The following is a 26,322-nucleotide window of genomic DNA, read 5'->3' on the forward strand; positions in this document are numbered from 1 at the left end:
CATTATTTATAATACTTCTATGCTAATACATGTTTAAACGTCACAGTTAGTAAGGTTCAATAATCACTTTCAAAATTCATCAGATCAAAATGGACACATTTGAGAGAAGAGATATAATCATTGTTAACGTGGCTAGAAGTTTTGTAGTTGCTACGCGCATTTCGGCTATCAGCCTTCGTCAGGAAGCCATGATATGAATTCAAGAAAAACCATAAATACGATGTCTGTACTATAAATTTGTTCTGTTTCAAAGCCCAGAATACAGATGTACGAGAGGCCCGTGGGCTACCAGGACAACAATGAGAAATACCAATAAAATATATGCAAACGTCGTTTCTATGTGAAGAGTTTGCCGAGTTTCTAATGTGTAGTAGAAAACCTCTGGATTAGGTACAGCCCGATGATGTGGGCTGTGATCCCTAGCTGGTATGAAGTCGGTTACTATAAGGTCAGACACTTCTAGTTGCCGAGTTTAGACTCGCTCCGACCTGGGGTCCCTCATCCCCCCCTGTATGGACTGCGTCATCCCTGGTAAATGCTGTGATCCCAGACTTATGGGGGCTATCTGGAGTCTCTGTTGATCATGTCGGAAGTTCGGAAAAGAAGCTCTGTGCCGGTGCTGTGTCAGCTGCCAGGTTCTACCTGGTGTGGGCATCCTTACTTCCAATTCTGTCCATTGTGGTATGTCATCCTGAAAAACTATAATCTTTTTCTTAGGATCATCATCAAATAGCTGGTCATCCAGTATTTCCATGGCTGTTTTACCTGGCTCAGTGAATATAACGCTTGCCCATAGGGCGTGGTTATGATCACAGGCTGTCGGAGCACCATAGGTCGGTGTTCTTTCTAAGGCCTCTATTTGTAATGTCCATTCGCTGTGGGGTATCCAGGATTCCTGCCCATGACATCGGAAAGGAACTCCTTGGGCAACTGGACCTGCCTTCCCAATAGCTCTGGTGTTTCTACTACTATTTTGTATATTGCTGTGGTAAATGCCTCTATGTCAGAGGGTTGAGCCCTGATTTGGACTTCAGTAGAAGAGTCTACTATTACAGCCATAATCCTGGAAAGAGGGACTCCAGTGGCAGAACAATTCATAGAACATCTGGCTCAAAATAGATACTCATGTTTAGTTTAGCCATAAGATCGCTCCTCAATAAATTGGCTTTGCCGTCCAAAGAAAATAGTAAGCAGCCCTCAATATACCTCCCTCCTATCTCTTATCTCCTGCTCTACCTGCTTATTGAACGGAACCCTCATTACCGCCCCAGAGAATCTTTCTGTGTCCATTTAACGGTTAGAAACTGGGAGATCTCCCCCTCTGATGCACGATCGGGTGCTCCAGTATCTATGAGGATTGCATGCCTCTTATTATTGATAGCCACCGTCACAGTGGGTTCCTCATCTGGCCTTTGCATCATTGACCATACTGGATGCAAGAGACTACTCTGCAGGCATTCTCATTGTGTGTACCCTCCAAAGTAATTTGTTTGGAAGGGGTTTCCTCCTCCCAGTTACACCTCCTTGTCCACCTTGGGGTGAAGTCTCCATTGGGGGAGCTTGGTGGCTTTGCTGTGGTGACATTTGTTGCATCTGAGATATTACTGGTGCAGTGTATTTTTTGTGGCTGGGGTATATATATTATTTGTGGGGTTGCATTACTGCATTCCCTGGCTGGTTATAAACCCCTATCCTTCCACCTTGCTCATTCTGAATTGCGGTCCTGCGTTCTCTAATAAAATGTTCATATCTGCTAAAATCATGACATGCCTAATCCATTCTCTGGGGACCTATCCTGCCTCTTCCTATATATCCTAACCCCCTCTGCTATTTCCTTGTGCCTTTGCACTATTTTGATGCTGTGGGTACAGTTGTTGGGTGGTCCCTGGGACCGGCCCCACACACATTGCAGTCATCTGAGTGATGGCTGCTACTACAGCCCCTTTTGTTGCTCCCTTCCTTGCCGGTGTTTGCTGCACCAACTTGGCAGCTGCTCTCTCCCTTACCTCCTGCTTTTTCCTCTTGTTTCTTTTTACGAAAGTGTATTGTGTGCCTGTACCACCCTCCAGGGTTGGGCCTCCAATGCCACTATGTTGTTGAGATTATCCTACACATCGGAGGAAAACACTTCTTTACAACGCTATAGAACAACACAGCATTTACCCCTTTTATATCCCAACCCTGGCCTACTTCTTAAGTCCATTTCTCTTTCATTCTGCTGAGGAATTGTTTGGGGTCCTCATTCGGCTGCATTGAGTGAGCCATAGGGGACCCAATGTCTGGCCTATCTTGGTACATTTTCCTCGGCTGGTCCCAGACTATTCTCCGGACCAAATTGAATGGGGACCCATCATACCTGGTTTCAGTAAGGGTGCCATTTCTCACGCCAGACTTATGGAACACCGTGTATGTCTCATCTCCTACGAGGGAGCGAAGTGGACTCTTTATGTCCTCTATTGCCAGGATGACGCCTGCTGTTTGTATTTCAAAGGTCCTAATCCACGTCTCTCTGATCCATCTGTGAGTGGTGGTAACAGCTTTTTGAGGTCTTCCTCATCCATTAGTGGCCAAGGAACATAATGAGGTGCCTCAGGTCCATAATGTATCATGTGCATCTGGTGTAAGGGGGGGCAAAGGGATCATTGGTATTGTGCTGCCTAGCATACTATTGTCACACATGTAGACTTTTAAACATATAGGTATAGTCCCAGTCTGGACCCCCTCACCACGAGGGATACAATCCTCCGCATTTGCCATGTCACGTGAATCAAAGGGCCCATCTCTTCGCCATGGGCTTATCTGTGGGGCTAAACTTTCAGTCCACTTTGCTAAATTGTCTGTATAGGGTATGGCATTATCCCAACTGTTTCCCTTTGGGATACTATCTCATTAGGGGTGAGGTAAATGTCACGCAGGGCTGATTGAATACTCATCTGTTGTATCGGTCTGTTGCATAGCGTCAGTCCCCTGATAACCTCCTAAGATCCATTTCTGGGATATGGCTGAACATGTCTTCCCTGGAACCGCTCAAGCTCTGTCGCTCAGGTTCTACTGGTGTTACAGAAAATGCTCTGCTCTCCTTCTCCAGTGGTGTTTATAAACGTATTAGTATGGCTGTGTGACCTCATTGATCCATCCATATGGTCAAGGTCAAAGAGGGGCCTCTCTTGGGTGCTAGTGTTGTAAGTGGGGTTTCTAGCCTCTGGTGATTGAAGTATTTGACCCTTGTGATCTAAATGCCTATGTAAAGAGTCTATTCTGTCTGACATCCTAGTAAAAATTCCCTGGATTTGTTCTGATATATTCTTGTAATGTGCTTGTCTCCCTGTGTCCTTCACGTCTCTTCTGTCTTCATGTTGTGACAACCATTCCTGAATGCTCTCTGGTGGAACTATTTATTTATTTATTTATGGGCTTGTAACGCGCCGGCATCACACCCGGAGGTGTATCTCCGCGCGGTGCTGTGAAGAAACAGGTCGGGCAGCGCTCCCACTAGAATAGAGTTGTCTTTAGGCATTTCCTGAAAGCTAGATGACTCGGGCAATCTCTGAGGGATAGGGGAAGACTGTTCCACAGACGCGGGCCCATAATGGAAAGGGCGCGACCTCCCTGTCTGGTCTTGTTATGTCTAGGAACCTGAAGTAATAGCTGATTGCTGGACCTAAGATTGCGGGAAGGGCGGTGGTATACACATTTTTCGGCCAGATAGTGTGGACCGAGGTTGTGGAGACTCTTGTGCACCACACAGCAAATCTTGAATTCCACCCGTTTCCGGATGGGAAGCCAGTGGAGGGCCTTGAGGAGGGGCAAGGATGGAGTTCTAGGGGGGGCATTGGTTACCAGGCGGGCCGCAGTGTTCTGAACCACCTGAAGTTTATTAAGCACTCCTTCATTGGCTGCTAAGAATAGGCCATTGCAATAGTCCAGGCGGCTCAGAACGAGGGCCTGGACCAAGGTCTTTCTTGTATTGTCTGGTAGAAGGGGGAACACCTTCCGAAGGAGGCTAATGATGTGGAAGCAGGATCCCGCCGTGGTGCTGGCATGATGGGCAAGGGTGAGGTCATGATCTAGACGGACCCCCAGATTTTTCACCACCTGTTTCGGGGAAGGGGCCTGACCCAGACTGGAGGGCCACCAGTCAGGGGTCCACAGGATTTTTGCCTCTCCGAATAGCATGACCTCAGACTTTCCCACATTACACTGGAGAAAGTTCTTGGCCATCCAGCTGGCGATCGCAGTCATGCCGTTGGAGAAAGCTTGTCTTATCTCCGGGGTAAAGTTTTTAAAAGTGAACAGCAGCTGCGTATCGTCAGCGTAAGAGATGGGCATAAACCCGAAAGACCTCATAATGTTAGCCAAAGAGGAGACATATACGTTAAACAACGTAGGGCTGAGACAGGAGCCCTGCGGGACTCCTCTGGTGATGCTGGCCGAGGGGGAGCTGAAGGAGCCCATATTCACCTTCTGGGTACGCTCGGAGAGAAAGCTGGTGAACCACGCCAAGGCAGATCTATCAATACCAATCTCCTTTAATCTGGTAAGGAGGATGGCGTGGGATATGGTGTTGAATGCTGCGGACAAGTCCAGCAGCACCAACACCACTGACATCCCTCTGTCCAGGGACAAGCGTATAGCATCCGTGACGGAAAGAAGAGCCGTCTCGGTGCTATACCTAGGCCTGAACCCCGACTGAGAGTGGTCCAGACTATAGCGCTTCCCTTATCTCTCTGCAAAGGTGGAAAGTTATCCTCTGTCTTCTAGGGTCCTCATCTTTTCCTCATGGTATTTGTCGTCAGGCCATACTAGCAGCCCTTTCTACATAATCATTCCACCTTATATCTCCTGCATCTCTCCTTTGTGGGGTAGGCACCTGCTCTTTGACTACCTTTCTGTTATGCCACTTTTTTGTAATAGGGGTGACGTTGCTTATAAGATGAGTGACTGATCGTCATCGTCCTTGTCCCTTGGACCCCCCCGCCCTTCGTCTCTAGCCTCCTGGGGATAGACCCGATCTAATTGTAATGTCATTTGTGTGATTGTCCTGAGAATGGAGTCTCCCACCCTTGTTTGTTGTTTGGGAGTTCTCAAGTGCTTTGGCTTTGGTATATGTAAGGCAATTAGGGGGTTCTTTCACAGGTGGAGGAGTCGCAACCTCAAGATTCTTGAATCCCACTTCTGCTTCCTGTAACTGCGCTAGTAGATGAATGCCGGGTACCTTGGGAGAGATACTTGCAGGGTCACACAGAGGTAGGAGAGCAGACTGGTACAAGATGTGTCGGTATTTGAAGAGTCTCTAGACTTCTCAGAAAAGACTCACCACAAGGATAAGGTGGCCTCTCTTGTCTGCAACTTAACTCCTGTATATTTACTTTTGAGGTGCTTTGCAGTATGTTTTAATATCTAATCATCAAGTCTCCTCCTGTGGCCAAGGGTATATATGTCTCTGGTTAGCCGTAAAACATTCTTTACAGTGTTTCTGTAACCTTTACTCGTCAAAGGAAAGGTCATTTGCATGTGTTCTAGGGGAGTCTCTATAGTTGCCAGTGTTCCGGCAACTTTTGTAGTTTGGCTTTTTATCACTTCACTTGATATTTGACCTATTTAAAACTTCCCTGAAGTTTTACACTATCCCTCATAGGATCGGGAATCTGTTGTCTTCATATAGTGATAATGTCAATTTGTTCTTAATTATATGCTATGTGTCATAAAATTACATTACCCTGCAGTCCTGTTTCTGTTTACATGTATTCATATATTTATTACTGATAGGTTTTCCCCTGAGATATAAGTGCTTTTCTAACTATTTTTAAATCTGTTACAACACTGGTTGGTAATTTGTTGTCACTTCCCTTAATACTCATGAGGGGATTACTTAAGGACCTCATAGGTCACAGGATGACTTCCAGATGTAAGGTCCAGGACCAACCGGTATAGTGGTCCTGCGTTCTCTAATAAAATGTTCTGCAAGTGTTCTGTTCTTACTCCGGTGTAAAGTTTAACAACATCGGACTTTTGGCCATCCCTTGTGACAAAATGTCAGAACACACATTGGATTTCCAATTTCAAATCATCTATACTGTTGTGACCCCTTTTCTACATTACACTGGGATTAACGGTCTATACATTGCACTTAACTAATGTTGTACTATATTACATACAAAATCTTGCACGTGATTACACATTACATTTTATCAACGTTTACCATTGCTAACGAGAAAAGTCATATAATATAAAAACATGGAAGGGAGTCTGCATTGTCCTCACCTTAAAAACAGCAACTCCGGGTCCTAATCGCCCCTGTGAATAGGCAGAACTGTAGAGAGCACAGTGTCTTCTTACCTTTTTGTGAATGCGCAATAGTATATGCAGTGAGGGTAGGCGGTATTCCGGGGGCAGCAGTCTGTTGAGGACGAACGGGACTCCTTGCTGGTTTGCCAAATGTTGGAGGAGAAACTGGAATAAAGAGACAGGACCTCATTGGCAAGGCAAAAGTAGGTTAAATCACAACAACCGGGAGATCAGGCACCTCCGTAGAGCTAAAAAGCTGACCTCAAAGCTGCGAGCAGGCAGCCCTTTATATAGTCACAAAAATGGTTGCTTCATACATATTATCTGAAAAACTGTTGGCCTGACATCATTGGCGTGGGCATGCCTCCCTCTTTTTGCTTCCTATCTATTATGTTGGCTGGATTTAGATGCTCTGGGCGCTGTGCCGCTGCCAATCAGAGCCACAGCGTGAATGCTCCCTGTGTAAAGATGACTGTGGGAATTGCGATAACCATTATTGGCTCGTTTGGTTTACCTGTCAGTCCCTAGTATAAGTGCACTGTGTGTGCCCAGGGCTGGTATACCAAATACTGCCTAGGGCTGTGTAGCATGTTCTCATAGCGAGTTACCCTCCATTTCACGGTTTACTATTGTATAGCTATCCGTTCTCATAGGCCAGAATGGGCAGGCTGAGTATTCCATTCCATAACCCTACCGGACCACAGGAACCTGATAGGAAATTTGAATTTGACATGTTTAAGCTCAGGACATTGAGATACCTCTTTTAGTAAGGATCATTAGTATATTCCGTGTTCGAAAATGCCTCTTCTAGAAACAAGGTATTTTCTTGCCTAAGCTTTCCTGTAGGCTTTGCTAGTATGTGTATTGCCATCTGGTTTTGGAGCAGCAGGGCCAGCTGGGTAGACCTGGCTGGAGGGAGAGATTGGCATTCAGAGCAGGGGGAGAGGTGACTCTTTGATCTGAGCAGGGCCATGCCTGGCAAGGTGACTGATGGCCCCACCTCCCACTGGGCGTCTGATAGCAGGCACCCTCATTCTAAAAGGGCAGGATGTTGCCTCGTAAACCAAGTGCTCCCCGACCCCAGCAAATTGGTTCTGACTGGATTCAGTGATTTGTGACTTTAGAGAACAAAGACTGTTTAGGTATAAAACGCTGCGCTGAAATCTTTTTCAAGTGTGTTCCTTCTGGATGTCAAGACAAAACTAGTAAGCAGAGGAAAGGACTTGGAAACTTTCACCAAGCTTGCTGAAAAAAGTACCCGAGGGCCTAAATCGAGAGCACCTCCTGCTGAAGTCTCAGGGACATTAGACTTCACCCCACCAGCCGCCTGAACTCCTGTGCGAGGAATTCTACTTGAAGGTGAGCCCCCCGTCGAGTAATCCGGAGCCTCTAATTCTTCTGTGAGGAACGCGGCCTGGTAACCCTTGTTAACTCCGTGTGGGCCACCGCAGCTAAGAGAGCTGCCGCCGCTGTGAGCGATTCAGAAAAGGGGGTGGTGATGAACAGAGTGTCTGAATTAAGCAGACCACTCTTACCCAGTCCAAAGATCAGGGCTTGATCCATCACCGTTTTTTAGCTCACTGCACCATCCCAGCTCAGAACCTGGCTACATGCAAATTAGTCTGTTCCTGTCCCAGTGCATGATGGGAACAGGGCAAACCAAACTACCAAGCCAATTCTTATACTGGGAAGGAAACAATAGCACGCCTTAACTTGAACCTTCGCTGAATCTGTGTGGGCCGCCGCAGTTAAGAGAGAGCTGCAGCCACTGAGTGCCCGAACTTGTCAACTTTGCATCACTGAGCTTTGTCCTGTGAGCTGCTGCAGCTAAGGGAGAGCTGTTGCCGCTGAGTACCCACAACTTGGCCGACTTTGCATCCTTGTGATTTGTCCTGTGGGCTGCCGCAGCCAAGAGCTGTTGCCACTGAGTGCCCACCCCGTTGCCAGCTTTGTATCACTATGATTTGTTCTGTGGGCCGCCGCAACTAAGAGAGAGCTGTTGCCACTGTGTGTCCACGTCTGTGCCAGTTTTGCCTCATTGTGATTTATCCTGTGGCCCAACACAGCTAAGAGAGAGCTGCCACTGCTGTGTGCCCGCACCTTGTTCACCATTGCCCAAGATTGACGCTATCGTCTTGTGGGCCGCCGCCACTCAGAGAGAGCTGCTGCCGCTATGAGCCCACCACGGAGCGGCACGACAAGAGTCATTGCCACCATCAGCCCAGGTCGACGCAGCCGCGTGCTACTGCCTCTGAGAGCCCGCCTGTCCCAGAGTGCCCAAATCCTTGTGGGTGCACGCTGCGGACCACTGCACCCAAGAGCTGTGGTCGCTGGGAGTCCGCCTGTCACAGTCTCCGTTTCTTCGAAAAGCTGCATGCGGTGTCCCCTCTTAACATCAGGTACCTGGTGCGCAACTGGTCGCGTAGCCCCAGGCCTTGAACTAAGTCAGTGCTAAAATCTAGTGAATACGTTATGGCAGCCTTTTTAAGTCCATACTTAGTTACGTGCTTTGTGGCTCAGTAAAACGCTATGAGAGTCTTGTGTTAAACCTTAGATAAAGATACTATTTTTCTATACGTACTTGGGTTGTCCTTTTGTGGTCTCGTTACTGCCTTATTGTGTATGCTCATAAATGCTTCACACACTGCCTCTGAGACAGGCCTAACTGCACGTGCTACGTTACCACAGGGTTGAGCAGGGGTAATCAAAGGGGGTAGCCCACTTGCCCTGACTTGGGAAGAAGGGTCCCTATTTGGACATTGGCGACAGGCCAGTGCCATATAGCGGCCCCCATTTCTAACAAAAACCAATAAGTTACAGAATATTACGAGTTAATAGTATACTTCCACATAAACACCACATCACCTGCATCCTCAAACTTGTGTCCTCTCCTCAGTTCCCCTTATCTTATTCCTAACAGAACTTTGATGAAACATTAACCTTTCCTCCTCGAGAGTGTATGTTTATTGTTCTGTTCCCAAGACATCTAATCTGACTTTGTATACTCTTGACTAAATATAGCTTTGACTACATATTTTCTAAACCACGTCTCTGCTACCAATGGGAATGGAAGACGTGCTTGCGTGCTGTGATACTAAACTCTTCAAGGCCTGTTAATCATGTTTTCCTATTAAACTAAAACTTGCTGATTTTGCGTTATGCTTTCTAGTGAACTCTCACCTACTATGTTTCCTTGTAAAGCTTAGGCTTGTACTGCTCTTTAACGGTATATAGTTCTGCAATGCTCTCTACCTGAAAGAAGTGCAGGGACTCAGTATATGCCAATACCTTCCCTGCTCCAATAACTTTCTTTCGAGCACAGGGTATGCTGTAGTGCAGTGCGCTGAATAATGCAGTGCTGTATAGCACGATTTAATGCGCTGATTAGTGCAGGGCTGTATAGTACGATATTCTGAATTGCAATGCTACCTAGTTCTGTGTTCTGACTAATGCTACATGCAGTTTTTTTCAGTGTCTCTGGTATAGTGTTTAATGCCTGCTTAGCACAGTGTTCTGCTTAGTCTTGCGTGCTGTCTAGTTTACAATGCTATGTAATTGTGTTGCTGTCTAATAGAGTTTGTTCTGTGGTGTAGTGTGCTGTCTATGGTCTGTCGGGCTATGATGGGGTACGATCAACTACAGTGTTCCTTCTGCTGTAGTGTATTACCTGTTACTGCAAACAAATGATGGACGGAATGCTGACAATGCAAACATTCTCCCCCAGTCAAAAGATCTGGGTTAACTCCATCGTTCTTTTGCCCACTATGCCACCCCAGTTTGGACTTGGCCGTATGCAAATCAGTCTTGACCCTGAGCCCAAATGGGAACAGTCCAGACCAACCTGCTAGGCCAGGTCCTCCCTGAACCGGAAACAAGCATCTTGGGATCGGTTTCAGGATATGTCACCCGTCTCCAGTATTAGGGTGTCTTTCATAGATTCACATGCTTGAATAATTCCCCGCCGTTGAAGTGGGAGTCCCACGGTACATAAAATAGTAGTTATATATATATATATATATATATATTTTTTTTTTTTTTAAACAAAGGAGGCGGCACAGTCAGAGATCGATTTAAAGCCTTATTTATTGCAAGACTTCACCCCACCAACGCGTTTCGGCCTCACTCGGCCTTGTTCACGGTTGGTTAGTCCCTCTACAGTGTTTGTATTTATACTAGCCCATTTGTAGCCATTTATGAGGCATTATGGGAGATGTAGTTTTGGTGCAATTAAGTGATTAAAGAAAAGAAAGACTTTGCATGCTTTTAACACTTAAATAACAGTCATTGTTCAAGATGAGGGGTTTAGTACCCATTGTCTTGACTCGATGTTTTTATCCGGTGTTGTTCCGGGTATAGTACCCATTTTTGTTCTGAGGTTCTTATTCCAGATGGACATGCAGATCCTCTCCAAAATTCATCCCCTTCGGGTGTTTGGTTCGGAGTCTAATTATCATGCGAGACTCCATCTGTCGCAATCTTCTGACCACATCACCTCCTCTTTCCATTTTGTCCAGCACTTTTGCTCCGAAGAAATGCATTTGCCTCCAATCACCATTTTGGCATGTACTCATGTGCTTCGCAGTGGCATATTGCATGTTGGCATTTTTTACTGCTCGAATATGTTCCAAAATTCTTTTCTTCAACATGCACGTGGTACACCCCACATATTTCATTCCGCATTTACATTCGATTATGATCATTTTTTGAGGTGCATGAGATTTGTTGATCTATTCTATTATTACCGATCCTACCTCAGATATTTTTATATTCGTGTTGTTCTTGTATTGTACATTACCTATTTTACCTCTTTGTTATCTTCCTTTCATCTAGCATGAGGAGGCACACCTATCTAACTTCTCTATTGTAATTTCATATACTATTGTCATGTAAAGCGCTCTGATACCCAAGGGTCTTGTTCGCGCTATAGAATCGGTAAAATTACAGAATCTATATTTTTAGATGTAGGTAGCACTGTAAACAGTGCTACAGGGCTTTAAGAATTCGTTATTTACCACCAACTAGAAGTTGGTGGTAAATAATGAAAAGCCTTAAAAAATACATTTTTTTTTCTTTTCAAACGCTGCCATGTTGCAGACATACATGCCCTTAGGGCATGTATGTCTGCAACATGTGAACCCATACATGATTGAGGGGTGCAACAGGGTGTCAAAGTGACACCCTGCCACCTTTCAATGTTTCCCCCAATTACCGAATCGGTATTTACTGATTCGGTAATTGACATTCATTCCTATGGGCCTCAAGGCCCATTTACCTAGTCCTAAATACCGAATCGGTATTTAAGAGTAGGTAAATCGAGATTACCTACATCTGGCCCCAAGTGTTCTCCTGCTCTGAAAATTGGAGGTCGAATCTCCCACAACTTTTGCAATTGGTCGAAAATACCTTCAGATCGTTGGGTCTTCGATGTCATCTTAAAGGGCCACGCTCTCGAATTTCTCAAATTTCCTCCCAACCGCCCTCCATCACACTTGAAGGAACTGTTGGCACAAGTCGCAGTTATGATCAAAAAAGGGGCGTCGGAGTGGTTCCTCGATTACAACAAGGCAAGGGCTTTTATTCCCGCTTTTTTCTTATCAGGAAAAAATCTGGAGAGTGGCGCCTGATCTTAGACCTCCGAGCTCTCAACAAGTTCATCAAGTCCCTAACATTTCGAATGCTGACCTTACTGGAAATATTACAGTTCCTGAATCCCGGAGAGTTCCTCTCCACAATCGACCTCCAAGACTCATACTTTCATGTTCCAATCCATCACAGACACGGAAGTACCTCTGTTTCAAAGTAGGATCAGAACACTTCCAATTCAAGGTTTTACCTTTCGGCCTTCGTTCCGCACCTAGAGTCTTCACAAAGATCATGGCTCCAGTTGCGGCTTATCTACGCCTACAGGGCATACAGTTCTACCTTTATTTGGACAATTGCTTGATAAAGGCCCCAACTTTTCTTGCAGCAGAACAACACTCTCAGACTTGCCTGTCCGTCTTTCAAGCCTTGGGTATTTCCGTCAACCACGAGAAATCGCATGTCCGTCCAGCACAACAAAGGTTCTTTCTAGGAGCATTAATAGACTCGCATCTAGCAAAGGTGTTTGTTTTGCAGGAGCGCCAAGATCGCATTACCAAACTGGTGGCTCTTCTACGCTCAAAGTCAGTTTCTGTCTGAATGTTAAAATCCTTTCTGGGCATGACCTCGTCCTGCATACAGCTGATCCCCAATTGCAGGCAACACATGCGAGTCCTCCAAGAAGAATTAGACAAACAATGGCGGCAAGTCTCAGGGACATTCAACGACAAAGTCTTCCTGACCCCTCGCATCCAGGGTGCATTGGAATGGTGGGCTCACCTTCCAAACATTGCAACTGGGCGGCTGTTCCAGGAAACTGACCCCGCGCTTACCCTTACGACGGACGCTTCGCTTACCCTTACGACGGACGCTTCCTTAGAGGGTTGGGGTGCGCACCTCGAGCGGTTGTCAGTTAATGGCAAATGGACGGCAGACCAGCGCACATGGCACATCAATCGGCTGGAACTCTTGGCTATCTTTCTCGCCCTGAAATCTTTCCGGCTGCTGGTGAAAGGGGAGTCACTGCTGGTGCGTACAGACAACACCACCAGTATGCACTACCTCAACAAGCAAGGGGGTACGAGATCTCTTCTGCTTTCCAGACAGGCAAAACAGATCTGGAAATGGGCGATACAACATCGAGTCCAGTTAACGGCAGTTCACGTACCGGGTGCCTCCAACGCCCTTGCAGACTCTCTCAGCAGATCGGCCACAGACTATCACGAGTGGGAACTCCATCAGCCAACTCTGGAGTATGTATTTCGCTTGTGGGGCCAGCCGGAGCTGGATCTGTTTGCAACTCCACTCAACCACAAATGCCTACGCTTTGCAAGTTGGCATCCCCACAAAGGATCAAGCGGGAATGCATTTTCGATCAACTGGTCAAACAAATTTGTATACGCTGTTCCGCCGATCCCTCTGATACCACGCCTCCTGCACAAGATGAGACTTCAACCGTGTCACATCCTGTTGATTGCGCCCAGGTGGCCGCGTCGACCGTGGTTCACGGATGTTCTTATGTTTTCCCAGTGCGATCCGATTCTTCTTCGTCCCCTGCCTCATCTTCTCACCACGAACCATGGCCATATTTGCCGTCCAGATCCAGCGTCTCTCTAGCTTCACGCTTGAAACCTGCGCACCATGATTATGCACATCTAAATATTGTAACTGAGTGCAGAGGTTCTTGCTGATGCACGTGCTCCTTCGACAGTCAAAACCCTATAAACTAAAATGGAAACGGTTTTGTGTTTGGTGCCACACGGAAAAGGTCGATCCTCTGCTCGCCACACCTAAGCAAATCCTGCCTTTCTTCCTCCTTTTGGCAAAGTCGGGACTTTCACATTCCACTCTCATAGTCGCAATTTCTCGCTTTCGCCATGATGGTTCCACATCTCTGTACTCCTCTCGGATCATTTGCCAGTTCTTTAAAGGCCTGTTCAGGATGTTTCCACTATCCGGCGTCCACTACCTGCTTGGCGTCTGAATCTTGTCTTAGCACAGCTTCTCAAGCCTCCATTCAAACCTATTCACTCAGCGGAATTAAAATTCCTTACTTGGAAAGTTTCCCTCCTCCTCGCACTTACATCCTCCAGGCGGGTGAGCGACATCCAAGCTTTCACCACTCAGCCTCCTTTTCTTCAATTCTCAAGGGACGCTGTTACACTTTATTCCAAAGGTTCCTTCTGACTTCCACCTTAACAAACCTGTCATTCTTAAGACTTTTTCCCCAGACCCTCAGTCTCCCGCTGAGCGTTCTCTTCATTCTTTAGACCTGAAGTGATGCCTCAAACTCTACATCCAAAGCACTGCTGCCTTTCGCAAATCAGACCAGCTCTTTGTGGCCTATGGACGGATGCGCAAGGGAAATCCGGTCACTAAACAATCCATCACTCGCTGGATTTCTTCTGCCATCTCTTTCTGCCATCAACGAGCTGGCAAGCCTCTTTCTGCTCCGGTGCGAGCACACTTGACGAGAGCAGTTGCATCCTCTACCGCCCTGTTTGCTGGAGTGCCTCTACATCAGATCTGCAGGGCGGCAACATGGTCCAGCAGGCACAAGTTCACGAGGCACTACTGTCTGGAGGCAGCTGACGCTGCAGACACTGCTGTAGGTCAAGCGGTGCTACCGAATCTCTTCAGATAAAGGTGAGCCTCTGTTGCTTCCCGCCTCCTGTCATAAAAGGTTCTCTTATGATATAAGCAATGTAAATATGTGCATTTATTTGATTGCATTTGTTCTTATTGCCTTTTATGATTTTCATATGGTGGCTTACTGCTTTCTATTCTTATTCAAGCTTGTGAATCTATGAAAGACACCCTAATACAGGAGAAGAACAAAATTTACTTGCCTGTAAACTGTGGTTCTCCGGTATTGGTGTCTTTCATACATTCACATGCGACCCACCCTTCCTCCCCTCAGAGGCTCTCTTCTCCTCATGCAATCTTGGTCACTTATGTGCTACGAAAATCTGAGGGCTTGAGCTTTTGAGGAGAAGGTTCCATAGGGTGCTACAGCCTGATTGGCTGGAATGTGGACCATTATAATGACATGGATATGTTACTAAAGTGAACTCTCCCTTTAAGCTTCTATGGGCCTATGTTGTTCTATGGTACTTTTAAATTTCTTATTATACTCTGGGTAGTTCTCAAGTTTAGCTGGAAAGCAGCTCCTGTTGGAGCGCTCTCAACACCAGCAACACTCTAAATCTGCTCACCTCAAATGTCTGTTTTTCTATCAAAGTTTTTAAGCATAGGATTAGCACAGTGCTATCCACGCCGAGATAGAAAATGACAAAGTCTTTTGCTATTTATACAGCCAAGTCTTTAGGCATAGGACCAGTACTGTGCTAATCCTATGCCTGAAAGGGTTTTGTTTTGACTTAATACTGGGTGCTCCCTTGTGTTTGGACAAAGCTATAACTCTCTGAAGAGCTCTAATTAGAGCAAAACACTGTGTCAGGGGTTGCTTTTACTCATTTCAGGTTGGCTTGAGTTGGTATTTTACCAATTCAAAGCTGTAATATTGTGCCTGGAGTGATAAATGCCTTTCGTCATTTTACAGCTCGGCAAGGACAGCACGGTACTGGTCCTATGCTTAAGGACTTGGCTGTATAAATGGCAAAAGACTTTGTCATTTTCTATCTCGGCGTGGATAGCACTGTGCTAATCCTATGCTTAAAAACTTTGATAGAAAAACAGACATTTGAGGTGAGCAGATCTAGAGTCTCGCTGGTGTTGAGAGTGCTCTAACAGGAGCTGCTTTCCAGCTAAACTTGAGAACTACCCAGAGTTCTCTCCTTCTTTTTTGCATAATTTATGCGTCACTCTATGCCTGAAAGGGTTTTGTTTTGATATATATATATATATATATATAAATATTTATGATTTTATATATATATATATATATATATATATATATATATATATATATATAGATATATATTTACTATTTTATGTACTGTGGGACTCCCACTTCGACGACGGGGAATTATTCAAGCATGTGAATCTATGAAAGACACCAATACCGGAGAACCACAGTTTACAGGTAAGTAACTTTTGTTCTTCTTCAGCCAGGCTATCTTGACTCCAGTGGTGCAGTGAGCAAGGGGCCCACGTCTGGGCATACCCATCCCACTAAGGGCGAAAAGTGTTACAGCAAACCAATGATGGACGGAATGCTGACAATGCAAACATTCTTCCCCAGTCAAAAGATCTGGGTTAATTTCATTGTCTTTTGCCCACTACGCCACCCCAGTTTGTACCAAGCCGATTGCAAATTAGTCTTGACCCTGTGTCCCATGGGAACAGTCCAGACCGAACTGTAGTGTAGTTCTTATATTCCCAATAGGCGCCGCGCATTGGAATAATATATCCTATAGATCTGACGTTGGACTGAGGTCAACTAGGTCTCTTGAATATACTAAACTTAATAGTGAGTGCCAGCTAGCTTAGAGGTCACTCAAACTTTCTCGACTACACAAGAAGGGATTCGTTTCTGACAACCGCATAAACATGACAACTTTGTTTCCCAAGAATAAGAATATATCTCTGAGTCGTGGCAACAATAGATAAGTATTTTATCTCAGTCAATCGTGCATGCTTCGTTTCTACAGAGTTGCAGAGAAATAGTGAGACAGGCGTTTTCAATAAAAAGGTTTATTGAACAGTTTTCTCTCTCATGCAAGAGAAGTGAACTGCTACAATTGTTAGGCAGACTGCAAAGTATAATGCGTACAGCGAGAATAGTATTATAAAATAATACTATAAAAGCATTGTATGGTTTCTAAGCCATATATAAATACATACATAAATACACAGGCTAAAATACCCATCTGGTGCTTCTAAAATACGCCTACCCCAATGTACCTAACCTAAGTCTGGTACGCGGGAAGAAGTAAGTATTGTGTAGCATAGGTTTCAGTTTTCTTTGCCAAGAATCTACTGAAGGTTTCACTAGGATCTAATCGGCTCCATACCTTGGTTAGAATGAAGGAGGTCTGGTATCTCAGTCTCGGGACTCAATTTTCCAACACCCCGCATGTGGAGCCGGAAACACTAGAGCTGGATTCTCGTCAGGAGAAAGGCAGCCCCCTGATCAGTGTGTCAGCTGGAGAGTCGGCTTCCTTCGGCACGTGCTGTAGTGAGCTGTGTCGCGCAAGTAGGTCTACGAACTGCTCCGAACCACCGTAGTTTGCCATAGCAAGTGAAGATATAATTATACCTTGAAGGTGTTTAGGAATTCCATTGTTTGACGTAAAGTCGAGCATATGAACGTCATAATGAACCCTTGGGTAATAGTTGTTCATTGTAAAACTAACTAATTTCTTGAAGAAATTAATATTCATGCAAGGGGAAGTTCTCTAACTGCTTAAGCCAGTTTTCCAAGAAATCAGTTTGACGGTTGGTACGGGTGGAAGTAGCCATGTCTGTATTTGGGTAGCATGGGCTAAGCCTAAATAAGGGTTTGATTTCTATGCCTATATAAGGGCAATGTGAATTGTACCTATAGAAGGGCTTGAATCGGGAAAATTCACTCTGAGCCTAAAACGCCACACAACAGAACTGCCAGGCCAGGTCCTCCCTGGACCGGAAACAAAGGTGACATACCTTGAAACCGGTCCCAGGCTGCTTGTTTCAAGTCCAGGGAGGACCTGGCCTGGCAGTCTCGGGACTCGATTTTCCAACACCTCGCATGGGGAGCCGGAAACACTAGAGCTGGATCCTCGGCAGGAGAAAGGCAGCCCCCTGATCAGTGCGTCAGCTGGAGAGTCGGCTTCCTTCGGCACTTGCGTCACGCAAGTAGGTCTACGAACTGCTCCGAACCACCGTAGTTTGCCATAGCAAGTGAAGATATATTTATACCTTGAAGGTGTTTAGGAATTCCATAGTTTGACGTAAAGTCGAGCATATGAACGTCATAATGAACCCTTGGGTAATAGTTGTTCATTGTAAAACTAACTAATTTCTTGAAGAAATTAATATTCAAGCAAGGGGAAGTTCTCTAAATGCTTAAGCCAGTTTTCCAAGAAATCAGTGTGACGGTTGGTACGGGTGGAAGTAGCCATGTCTGTATTTGGGTAGCATGGGCTAAGCCTAAATAAGGGTTTGATTTCTATGCCTATATAAGGGCAATGTGAATTGTACCTATAGAAGGGCCTGAATCGGGAAAATTCGCTCTGAGCCTAAAACGCCACACAACAGAACTGCCAGGCCAGGTCCTCCCTGGACCGAAAACAAAGGTGACATACCTTGAAACTGGTCCCAGGCTGCTTGTTTAAAGTCCAGGGAGGACCTGGCCTGGCAGTTCTGTCTTGGCTGTTCCAATGAGGCACAGGGTCAAGACTGATGTGCATAAGGCTGGGTCCAAACTGGGGTGGCATAGTGGGCAAAAGAACAATTGATTTAACCCAGATCTTTTGACTGGGGGAGAATGTTTGCATTGTCAGCATTCCATCCATCATTTGTTTGCTGTAACACTTTTTGCCCTTAGTGGGATGGTTATGCCCAGATGTGGGTCCCTTGCTCACTGCGCCACTGGAGTCAAGCTAGCCTGGCTGAAGAAGGATGACATAGCCTGAAACTGGTCCGGGGATGCTTGTTTCTGGTCCAAGGAGGACCTGGCCTGGCAGTTCGTTCTGGACTGTTCCCATGGGGCACAGGGTTAAGACTGATTTGCAGACGGCTGGGTCCAAACTGGAGGGGTGTAATGGGCAAAAAACGATGGATTTAACCCAGATCTTTTGACTGGGAGAGAACGTTTGCATTGTTAGCATTCTATCCATCATTTGTTTGCTGTAGCAGTGTATTACCTAGCACGGTGTACTGTCCCATGATGTGTGCTCACTAGGACACGGAACTGTCTAGTGCAATGTATAATTTAGTGCAATGAGCTCGCATATGCAGCATTTCATACAGTACTGTGCACTGTCAATTACCATGTACATTCCAGCCTAGTACAGTGTTTGTTGTATCGTAGCATGTTGTGCAGTTCTGTGCTCTGTCTATTGCAGTGTTCTGTCCAGTTGACTGTGCTTTCTGGCGCTGCGTGATGATCAGCAGTGTGTTGTGTAATGTAGTGTGCTGTGTGAGGAGGTGTACTATGTGATACAATATCCCTTCTATTACAGTGGTGTTTGTAGTGCAGTATGCAGCTGGTGTAGTGTGTGGGCCAGTGCAATATACTTTTAGGTGAAATCAGCTGTTGTGGACAGTGTTTTCGGCAGTACAGTGTACGGTCTAGTGCAGTTTAGTTGCTAGGGTAGTGCACGGACTAGAACCAGCACACTTTTGCAAGTACTACACTGCAAGGCTTCCCTGCAGTGTCTAATAGTGCACTGGCAAGTACTGTATATGTTCATTGTAGTGTTCCACATAGAATATTCTTCTGTCTAGCATTGTGTGTGGCCTACTACAATGTTTAGTGTTGTTTCTAGTGTACTGTAACCCATAGTGTCGTCCAGTGTACTTCGCAGTAGAAGGTCCTCTCTATGTAGTGCGTGGTCTAGCGAAGGTTAAGTGAAATGAGCTGCATAGCACAGTAGGCTCTAGAACAGTGTACTTTGTAGTGCCGTGTACAGTTAGCAGACGTTGCTGTACTATACATGTATGCTACCCAAAGCAGTGTGTAATTCAGTGCAGGGTGCTGTGTAGTTCTGGTTTCCACTGGAATCTCCCCCCCAACCCCACACTCCACTGTCCATGTGCAGCACCTCATGATTGCAAAGCTTCTGCTACAATAAACATATTCTATACTCTGCTTCCCCTTTCAGTTTAGGGTTAAATTATTCATAGGAAACATACATTAAAGTATGAAACAAAGTTTTAGAGTTTATTTGTGTCATTATATCTCTAATTCTGAATCTCTTCTCTGCAGTGATGGTGACTCTGGACCCTGACACAGCTCATACACAGCTCCTCCTGTCTGAGGGGCGGAGACGAGTGAGGCGGACAACCAAAGCGCAGACCCTGCCGGACACCCCCAAGAGATTCACCTCGTACTTGACCTGTGTGCTGGGGAGCGAGGGGTTCACTTCCGGCAGACATTACTGGGAGGTGCAGGTGCTGAAGGAGGGGGAAGAATGGAATGTGGGGGTCGCAGCAGAGTCTGTGGACAGGAAGGGAGGCATCATATGGTCACCCGAGGGGGGAGTCTGGGCTTTGGATAGTTGTGATGGTGACTACAAGGCTCTCACCTCCCCTCAGACCCCTCTGTCCCCTCGTGAGAAACCCCTGAAGCTGGGGGTGTATCTGGACTATGAGGGGGGGCGGCTGTCCCTGTACAATGCTGACTCCATGGAGCTTCTCTACATCTTCCCGCAGGCCCCCTTCACAGAGAGGCTCTTCCCGTTCTTCTATCTCTATGGAGCGGAGTTTAGGATGATATAGAGGTTGCAATCTCCCCTCTCCCACACACACAGCAGCAGCAGAAGTGAGGCGGGTGTATGAGTTATGTCTCCCCCACACGTGCCATTTAGCGGGGCTGAGGCTGGTGTAGGCACTGCACCCCCCCCCCTCCCCTCCCCCACACACACACACACACACACTCATCAGCAGAGCTGAGGCTGGTGTGTAGGAGCTATGCCTACCCCCCTCCCACACACCCTGTAGCAACGCTGAGGCTGGTGTAGGCACTGAACCCCCCGGCTCACACGCACACACTCAGCTGTAGAGCTGAGGCTGGTGTAGGAGCTGCACCCCCCCCCACCACCTCCCCACAGTGATAAAAATGTAACAGGGAGCACATGCAGAGGTTCAAAATAATAAAACACTCCTTTTGGGGATAAGTCTCTTAGGAGAGGCCAAGTTATTAGGATGTTTGTTTAAGCTTTAAAGGGGTCTCTGCCACAGCCGTCTGCACAGCGCCCCCAACAGGCTTGTTTCCAAGGTGATAGACAGACAGTGAGGAGTTCAGGGAAGGGAGGGCTGATCGCGGTGGAGAGAGAGAGCAGATGAGGGTCAGCACCAGGACAAGGTTCAGGAGCAAAGATCAGAGCACAATTTATTTAAAGACAGATGGGTTTTACATGCAGTTCATCTGAATAATGCAGTCATGTGATTTGATTGTGAGATTTACACTAAGAACAGCAATAGGGACCCGTGAAGTTTACTGGTTGGTTCATCTCTTTGCTGCTTGTAAATAATAAATTGCAATTATTAAAAGTAAAAAAAAGTCTTACGATTTTAGCCCAGTGTAATATTTATTGGTTAAAAAATGTGTGCTTTACCTTTTCTTTATATTTGTGAATTTTGCCTGAATTATCATCATATGATGATGATGCTTTCATTTTTAGGTCAGGCCGCATTTCCTGTCACTACGAGATCTGTTGTTCTTTAGAAGAAAAAAATGTAAAAAGGCTAGAACACACCCATTACTTACCATTGGCTGGCTTCCTCATCACTCTCATTGCTTTTGTTTTCATTAGTCAGTGTCTGCCGTCTGTCTTACTTTGTAGATCGTTCCAGGCGGGTCAGAAGGCATTGGGAGGATTTCGGTTTCACATCACTAGCTTTGACGCAATCAAGGACAGCAGCTTGCAAGATCTGCCTCTCTCCTGCTCCCAGAACACCGTGGGAAAGGACTGTCAGGAATCCGGAGCCGGCCTCGGAAATGAGGAAATCACATGACTTAAGTGTATCCGGTTTATTTTCCTGTTGCCCAGCTGACATTTACATTGCTAGATTTGCCATTTGCATCCATTTTCTAAATACGGTGGATAAAAATTCATTTCTATCTTTGTAAACTTGTTTTCCTTTCTCCTGCACCAAGGAATTTTTATTTAATTTGAACAACCCTGTGGCTGCTGCGAAGCCCTTTCTAATTCAGTGAGTTGTTTGGGTCGAGCCTAGGCAGAGCATGCGCTGTCTCTCGAAAAGCTGTAATCTAGTATGTGGACGTTCACCACACCCATCGCTTTTTTCATTGGTTCCTTGGTTGACTTTCAAATTTCCTTTGGTTTGTTTGGTGAATGGCTTGCATTTGTCCCGCCTTTTGCCTGTTTCGTTCCACCCTGGAGACTGACCCTGCTACATTGATCAGTTCCCTCGTGGCTATTAAGGATAGTTTCAAACTACTTTTTCCTTCGCCTTGGGTCACGGTGCTATCCCCCCACCACCACCTCTGTCCGTTGCTGCGTTTCACTTAATCTGCCCATGCGGGGTCTCCCACCACCTTCCGCCCCTAGCTGCGTTTCCTACTCTGTGGTGCCCGTCGCTATTCTGCAGTGGTTGCCTTGTGCTCTAAAAGTAAAAGAGAACCTCTTCTGAGGCAGTCGACTTTGTTGCCCCCGGTTTGCAGCAGAAGACCAGCCCTGGCGTGGCTGAGGCCATGCTTCAAACTTTAATAAATAATTCACTTTCACTGTATTTGTTTACGTGATTAGCAATTTGTCCCCGAATCTAGGGCACAAACATGTCCTTCACAAGTCAGGTCTTGGCTGTTCACTTATTGTTCCGCTGTATATAACTCTGTTTGAAGCAAGAGGCTGTGCACTTTTGGTGGGAGCTCTCTGAAGGGGGTGGGTGAAAGAACGGGCTTGTACCATATGACAGATCAGACCCCTTGACCAGGCCTGTGGTTTCGTTGGTAGACATTGTAATGCTTTTCTATATATGTAGCATTCTTATGTGTGCATTTGTCCAGCCGTCCTGTTTATACCTCTCGCTGCGTGAGTGGCAGTAGGTGTGTGTGCTACTTTGAAATTTGCAGTGCTTGCTCGTTATAGGTGTATGTGCGGTGCATGTGCAGCACTATGTGCATTTATCCTCTGCGAGTATATGTGCGCAGCACTGGATATAGCAGTCCTGCCCATGCAGTGGCTGGTGATTGTTTGCTTTATGCGCAGCACATGGTTTGTGGAATGAGCATGCACGGATACAACTGTGCTGCGTTGCCAGCCAAGAGTGCATGAACACTTGCATGCAATCCTGACTGCATACGTGGTGTGTGTGGGCCAATCCCGGTTCATGCATATGTGGTCTATGTTCAGACCTTGATGCAGTTCTGGGTGTACAAAGAACTGGGTGCCTCATTTATGAGGTGTTGCCGTAGAGAGCACAGCAGGCCTTGCTGCTGCGCTTCTCTACGGCAAAATAAAAGGGCAGGAATGTGCCGTATCTCTAAGATATGGTGCAGTCTTGTCCTGTTCCCCTGCGCAAGCTCTTAATATACTGCTGTGCGCCAACGCAGGCACCTTTGCACCATGGTGCAGGGGTTACTGCGTTGCGGGGATGATTTTTGTACCGGAAGGGAAACTTTCTGTAGAAAATAACCACAAGAGGCTTTTTCCTCTTTCTATGTGTGCTGCAGAATGCTGCACACATAGAAAGAGGAAAAACCAGGGAGAAATAAAGATAAAGATTTTGGCACTGCCTCAGATTTACGAATTCAAGTAAATCCGGGGCAGTGTCAAAAGGCCATGGATGTGGCTGAGAACGCCCCCAGCAACACCCATTGCACGCCCCGTTGACGCAAAACACTGCGTTAAAGGGACTGACATTTATCAGGCAGCATTAAGCCAAAAAAAGTGGCTTAGTACTGATTGATAAATATCATGCAGACTTCTGCGCCACGGAACATCTAAAAAAGTTACGTTCCAGAGGCGCAAGGAGTAGTTGTAGGGATTCTGCACATACACCGAACTAGGTACAGCAATGCGGGACTTCGGATTATAGGGGCTATGCCTTCCTGCAGCCTTACTACCCACAAGCCCAACTCCGGCTAGCTATTCTGTCCAACCAGCCCTCCTATACACAGATAGAGAAACAAGCGATTACACAACTAGAACAAAACACCCCCCCCTAATCTGTCAGGGATCGTGGTAACAGGAGATCCCCTTTCGCTCAGACTCTCGTACTCATCCAGAACAAGATATTGACAGAGTTGAATATGCTACTTACCAGTATGCATCTGTTCTTGGCATGTAGGGCTGCTAACATTCATATCTTTGCATTAGATCGCCACCTAGTGTTGGGTCCGGATGATCGCACATTGTTGTCCTGGAAGAGTCTTCGAAGTATCCTGAGATGGGTGGCTCCTCCCCTGGACTACAGTGCGCATGGGCATCGGCTCCATCCCCAGATTGTTTTTAGCCATTGTGGCAGAGGATGGAGTGGCAAGTGTAAAGGATGTCCATGCTAATGATTGAATACAATAGTATATCTGCAGCTGCGACAGGCACCGGGGAGGAGGGTGGGCGATATGAATGTTAGCAGCCCTACATGCCAAGAACAGATGCATACTGGTAAGTAGCATATTCAGTTCGAGGCATGTGGGCTGCTAAATTCATATCTTTGCATAGAATACATAGCAGTCCCTCCATCAGCGGCGGTTGCCCGTGCCAGCTGCAGAAACCTGAAAAAGTGTCTTGAGAACAGCCTGCCCTACAGCCGCTTGCTGTTTGGAATGTACATCAACACAGTAGTGTTTTGTAAAGGTATGTGGTGTAACCCACGTGGCTGCTCTGCAAATATCCTCTAGAGGAATGTTTCCCAGGAAAGCCATGGATGCCCCCAACTTGCGTGTGGAGTGTGCCTTTGGGGGTATTGTTAAAGTGCGCTTGGCTTTATGATAACAGATTTGGATGCACTTAACAATCCATCTGGCTATTCCTGCTTTGGAAATTGGGTTGCCTTTGTGTTGTGGTGAGAAGGCAACAAAGAGTTGTTTTGTCTTCCTAAAGTGTTGTGTCCTGTCTATGTAGTACATCAATGCCCTCCGTACGTCCAAGGTATGGAGCATCCTTTCCGCCACTGTTTGTGGGTTCTGGAAGAATGCAGGCAAATTGATAGTTTGGTTGAGATGAAAATGTGACACCACCTTTGGAAGGAATTTGGGGTTAGTACGTAGTACCACCCTATTTGGATGAATCTGGATGAAAGGCTCTTGTATCGTGAGTGCTTGCAACTCACTTACGCGTCTTAGTGACGTAATGGCAATTAGGAAAGCAACTTTCCACGTTAGGAATTGCAGTTCGCACGAGTGCATTGGCTCAAACGGTGGTCCCATCAGCCTGGTGAGGACCACATTGAGGTTCCACACGGGAGCTGGCGGTGTTCTTGGGGGAATGACTCGTTTCAGTCCTTCAAGAAACGCTTTAATGGCAGGCACCCTGAAGACTGAGAGATGCTGCCTATTTTGAAGGTAAGCTGCGATGGCGGATAGATGTATCCGAATAGAAGTGTACGCTAGTTTGCACTTGTAAAGGTGTAACAGATAGCAAATGATGTTAGGGATAGATGCATCTAGCGGGTTTATGTCATTGTTTGCACAGTAAATGACAAAACGCTTCCATTTTGCGGCATAGCATGCTCTGGTTGACGGCTTCCTCGCCTCCTTGATGATGTTCATGCATTCAGGAGGTAGGTTCAGGTATCCAAACTCTAAGACTTCAGGAGCCAGATCGCTAGGTTGAGCTGTTGCGGATCTGGATGCTGAATTTCTCCATGGTTCTGCGTCAGAAGTCTGGGCGTGAGGCGCAGTCTTTGATGCGGGACCACTGAGAGCTCGAGGAACGTGGTGTACCATGCCTGGCGCGCCCACGTTGGAGCAACTAGGATGAGTGTCATGGAGTGTTGCCGTAGTTTCCTCGCCACCAGTGGTATCAGGGGTGTCGGGGGAAAAGCGTAAGCAAATTTGCCTGACCAGTTCATCCATATCGCATTGCCCTGTGATTGGGGGTGTGGGAACCTGGCGGCGAAGCTTTGGCATTTTGCGTTCTCCCTTGTGGCGAACAGGTCTATGTCTGGACGCCCCCACCTTTGGAAGTACGGCTGGAGTACCGATGGATGTATCTCCCACTCGTGCATTTGATGACTGTATCTGCTGAGCAGATCCGCCATCTGATTGTCCTTCCCCGGGAGGTGTTCTGCCATGAGGAAGATGTTCCTCTGAATGGCCCACTTCCACATGCTCTGAGCCAGGTGAGACAGCTGTGGTGAGTGGGTGCCCCCCTGTTTTTGGATGTAGTACATCGCGGTCATGTTGTCCGTCCGGACTAACACCACCTTGTTGCACAGATGTACAATGAAGGACTTGAGCGCCATGAAGATCGCCATCAGTTCTAGATAGTTGATGTGCATCTTCTGTTGCTGCGTCGTCCATAGTCCCTGCACTGTGTAAGTTAGCAGGTGTGCTCCCCATCCCTGGAGAGATGCGTCCGTTGTCAGGATAACCTGTGGCACTGGCTCCTGGAACAGTCGGCCCTTGCAAAGGTTGTGTGGAGTCCACCAATGCAGAGAGTTGTATGCCCGACTGGTAACCAACACTAGGTCTGTTAATTGTCCCTGAGCCTGTGTCCACTGATTTGCTAAGCACTCCTGGAGCGGGCGCATATGCAACCGTGCGTGAGGGACTATGAAGATGCAGGAGGCCATCATGCCTATCAACTGCATGAACACTCTTGCTGGAAGTGAGTGTCCCGGTCTGAACTTCTGGATTAAAGACTGTATGCCGTCTAT

General features: G+C 46.6%; 1 protein-coding gene and 1 long non-coding RNA gene across 3 annotated transcripts in view; one reads left to right on the forward strand and one right to left on the reverse strand.

The window, feature by feature from the left end:
* Positions 1-21,043, forward strand: part of LOC147710229 (E3 ubiquitin-protein ligase TRIM39-like) — a 255,116-nt gene extending 234,073 nt beyond the window's left edge. For both annotated transcript variants that reach the window (XM_086919958.1, XM_086919957.1), the window contains exon 6: positions 19,742-21,043. In XM_086919958.1, the coding sequence (XP_086776084.1) occupies positions 19,742-20,253 (512 nt within the window). In that variant the 3' untranslated portion in view covers positions 20,254-21,043. The remainder of the gene's footprint in view (positions 1-19,741) is intronic.
* LOC147710230 (uncharacterized) overlaps positions 1-26,322 on the reverse strand; it is a 181,100-nt gene that overhangs the window by 21,235 nt on the left and 133,543 nt on the right. The window contains exon 2 of the long non-coding RNA XR_015295855.1: positions 6,340-6,453. This is a non-coding gene — a long non-coding RNA (uncharacterized LOC147710230). The remainder of the gene's footprint in view (positions 1-6,339; positions 6,454-26,322) is intronic.

This window comes from Lissotriton vulgaris, chromosome 5 (genome assembly GCF_964263255.1).
Source record: "Lissotriton vulgaris chromosome 5, aLisVul1.2, whole genome shotgun sequence".
NCBI classification, from domain to species: domain Eukaryota; kingdom Metazoa; phylum Chordata; class Amphibia; order Caudata; family Salamandridae; genus Lissotriton; species Lissotriton vulgaris.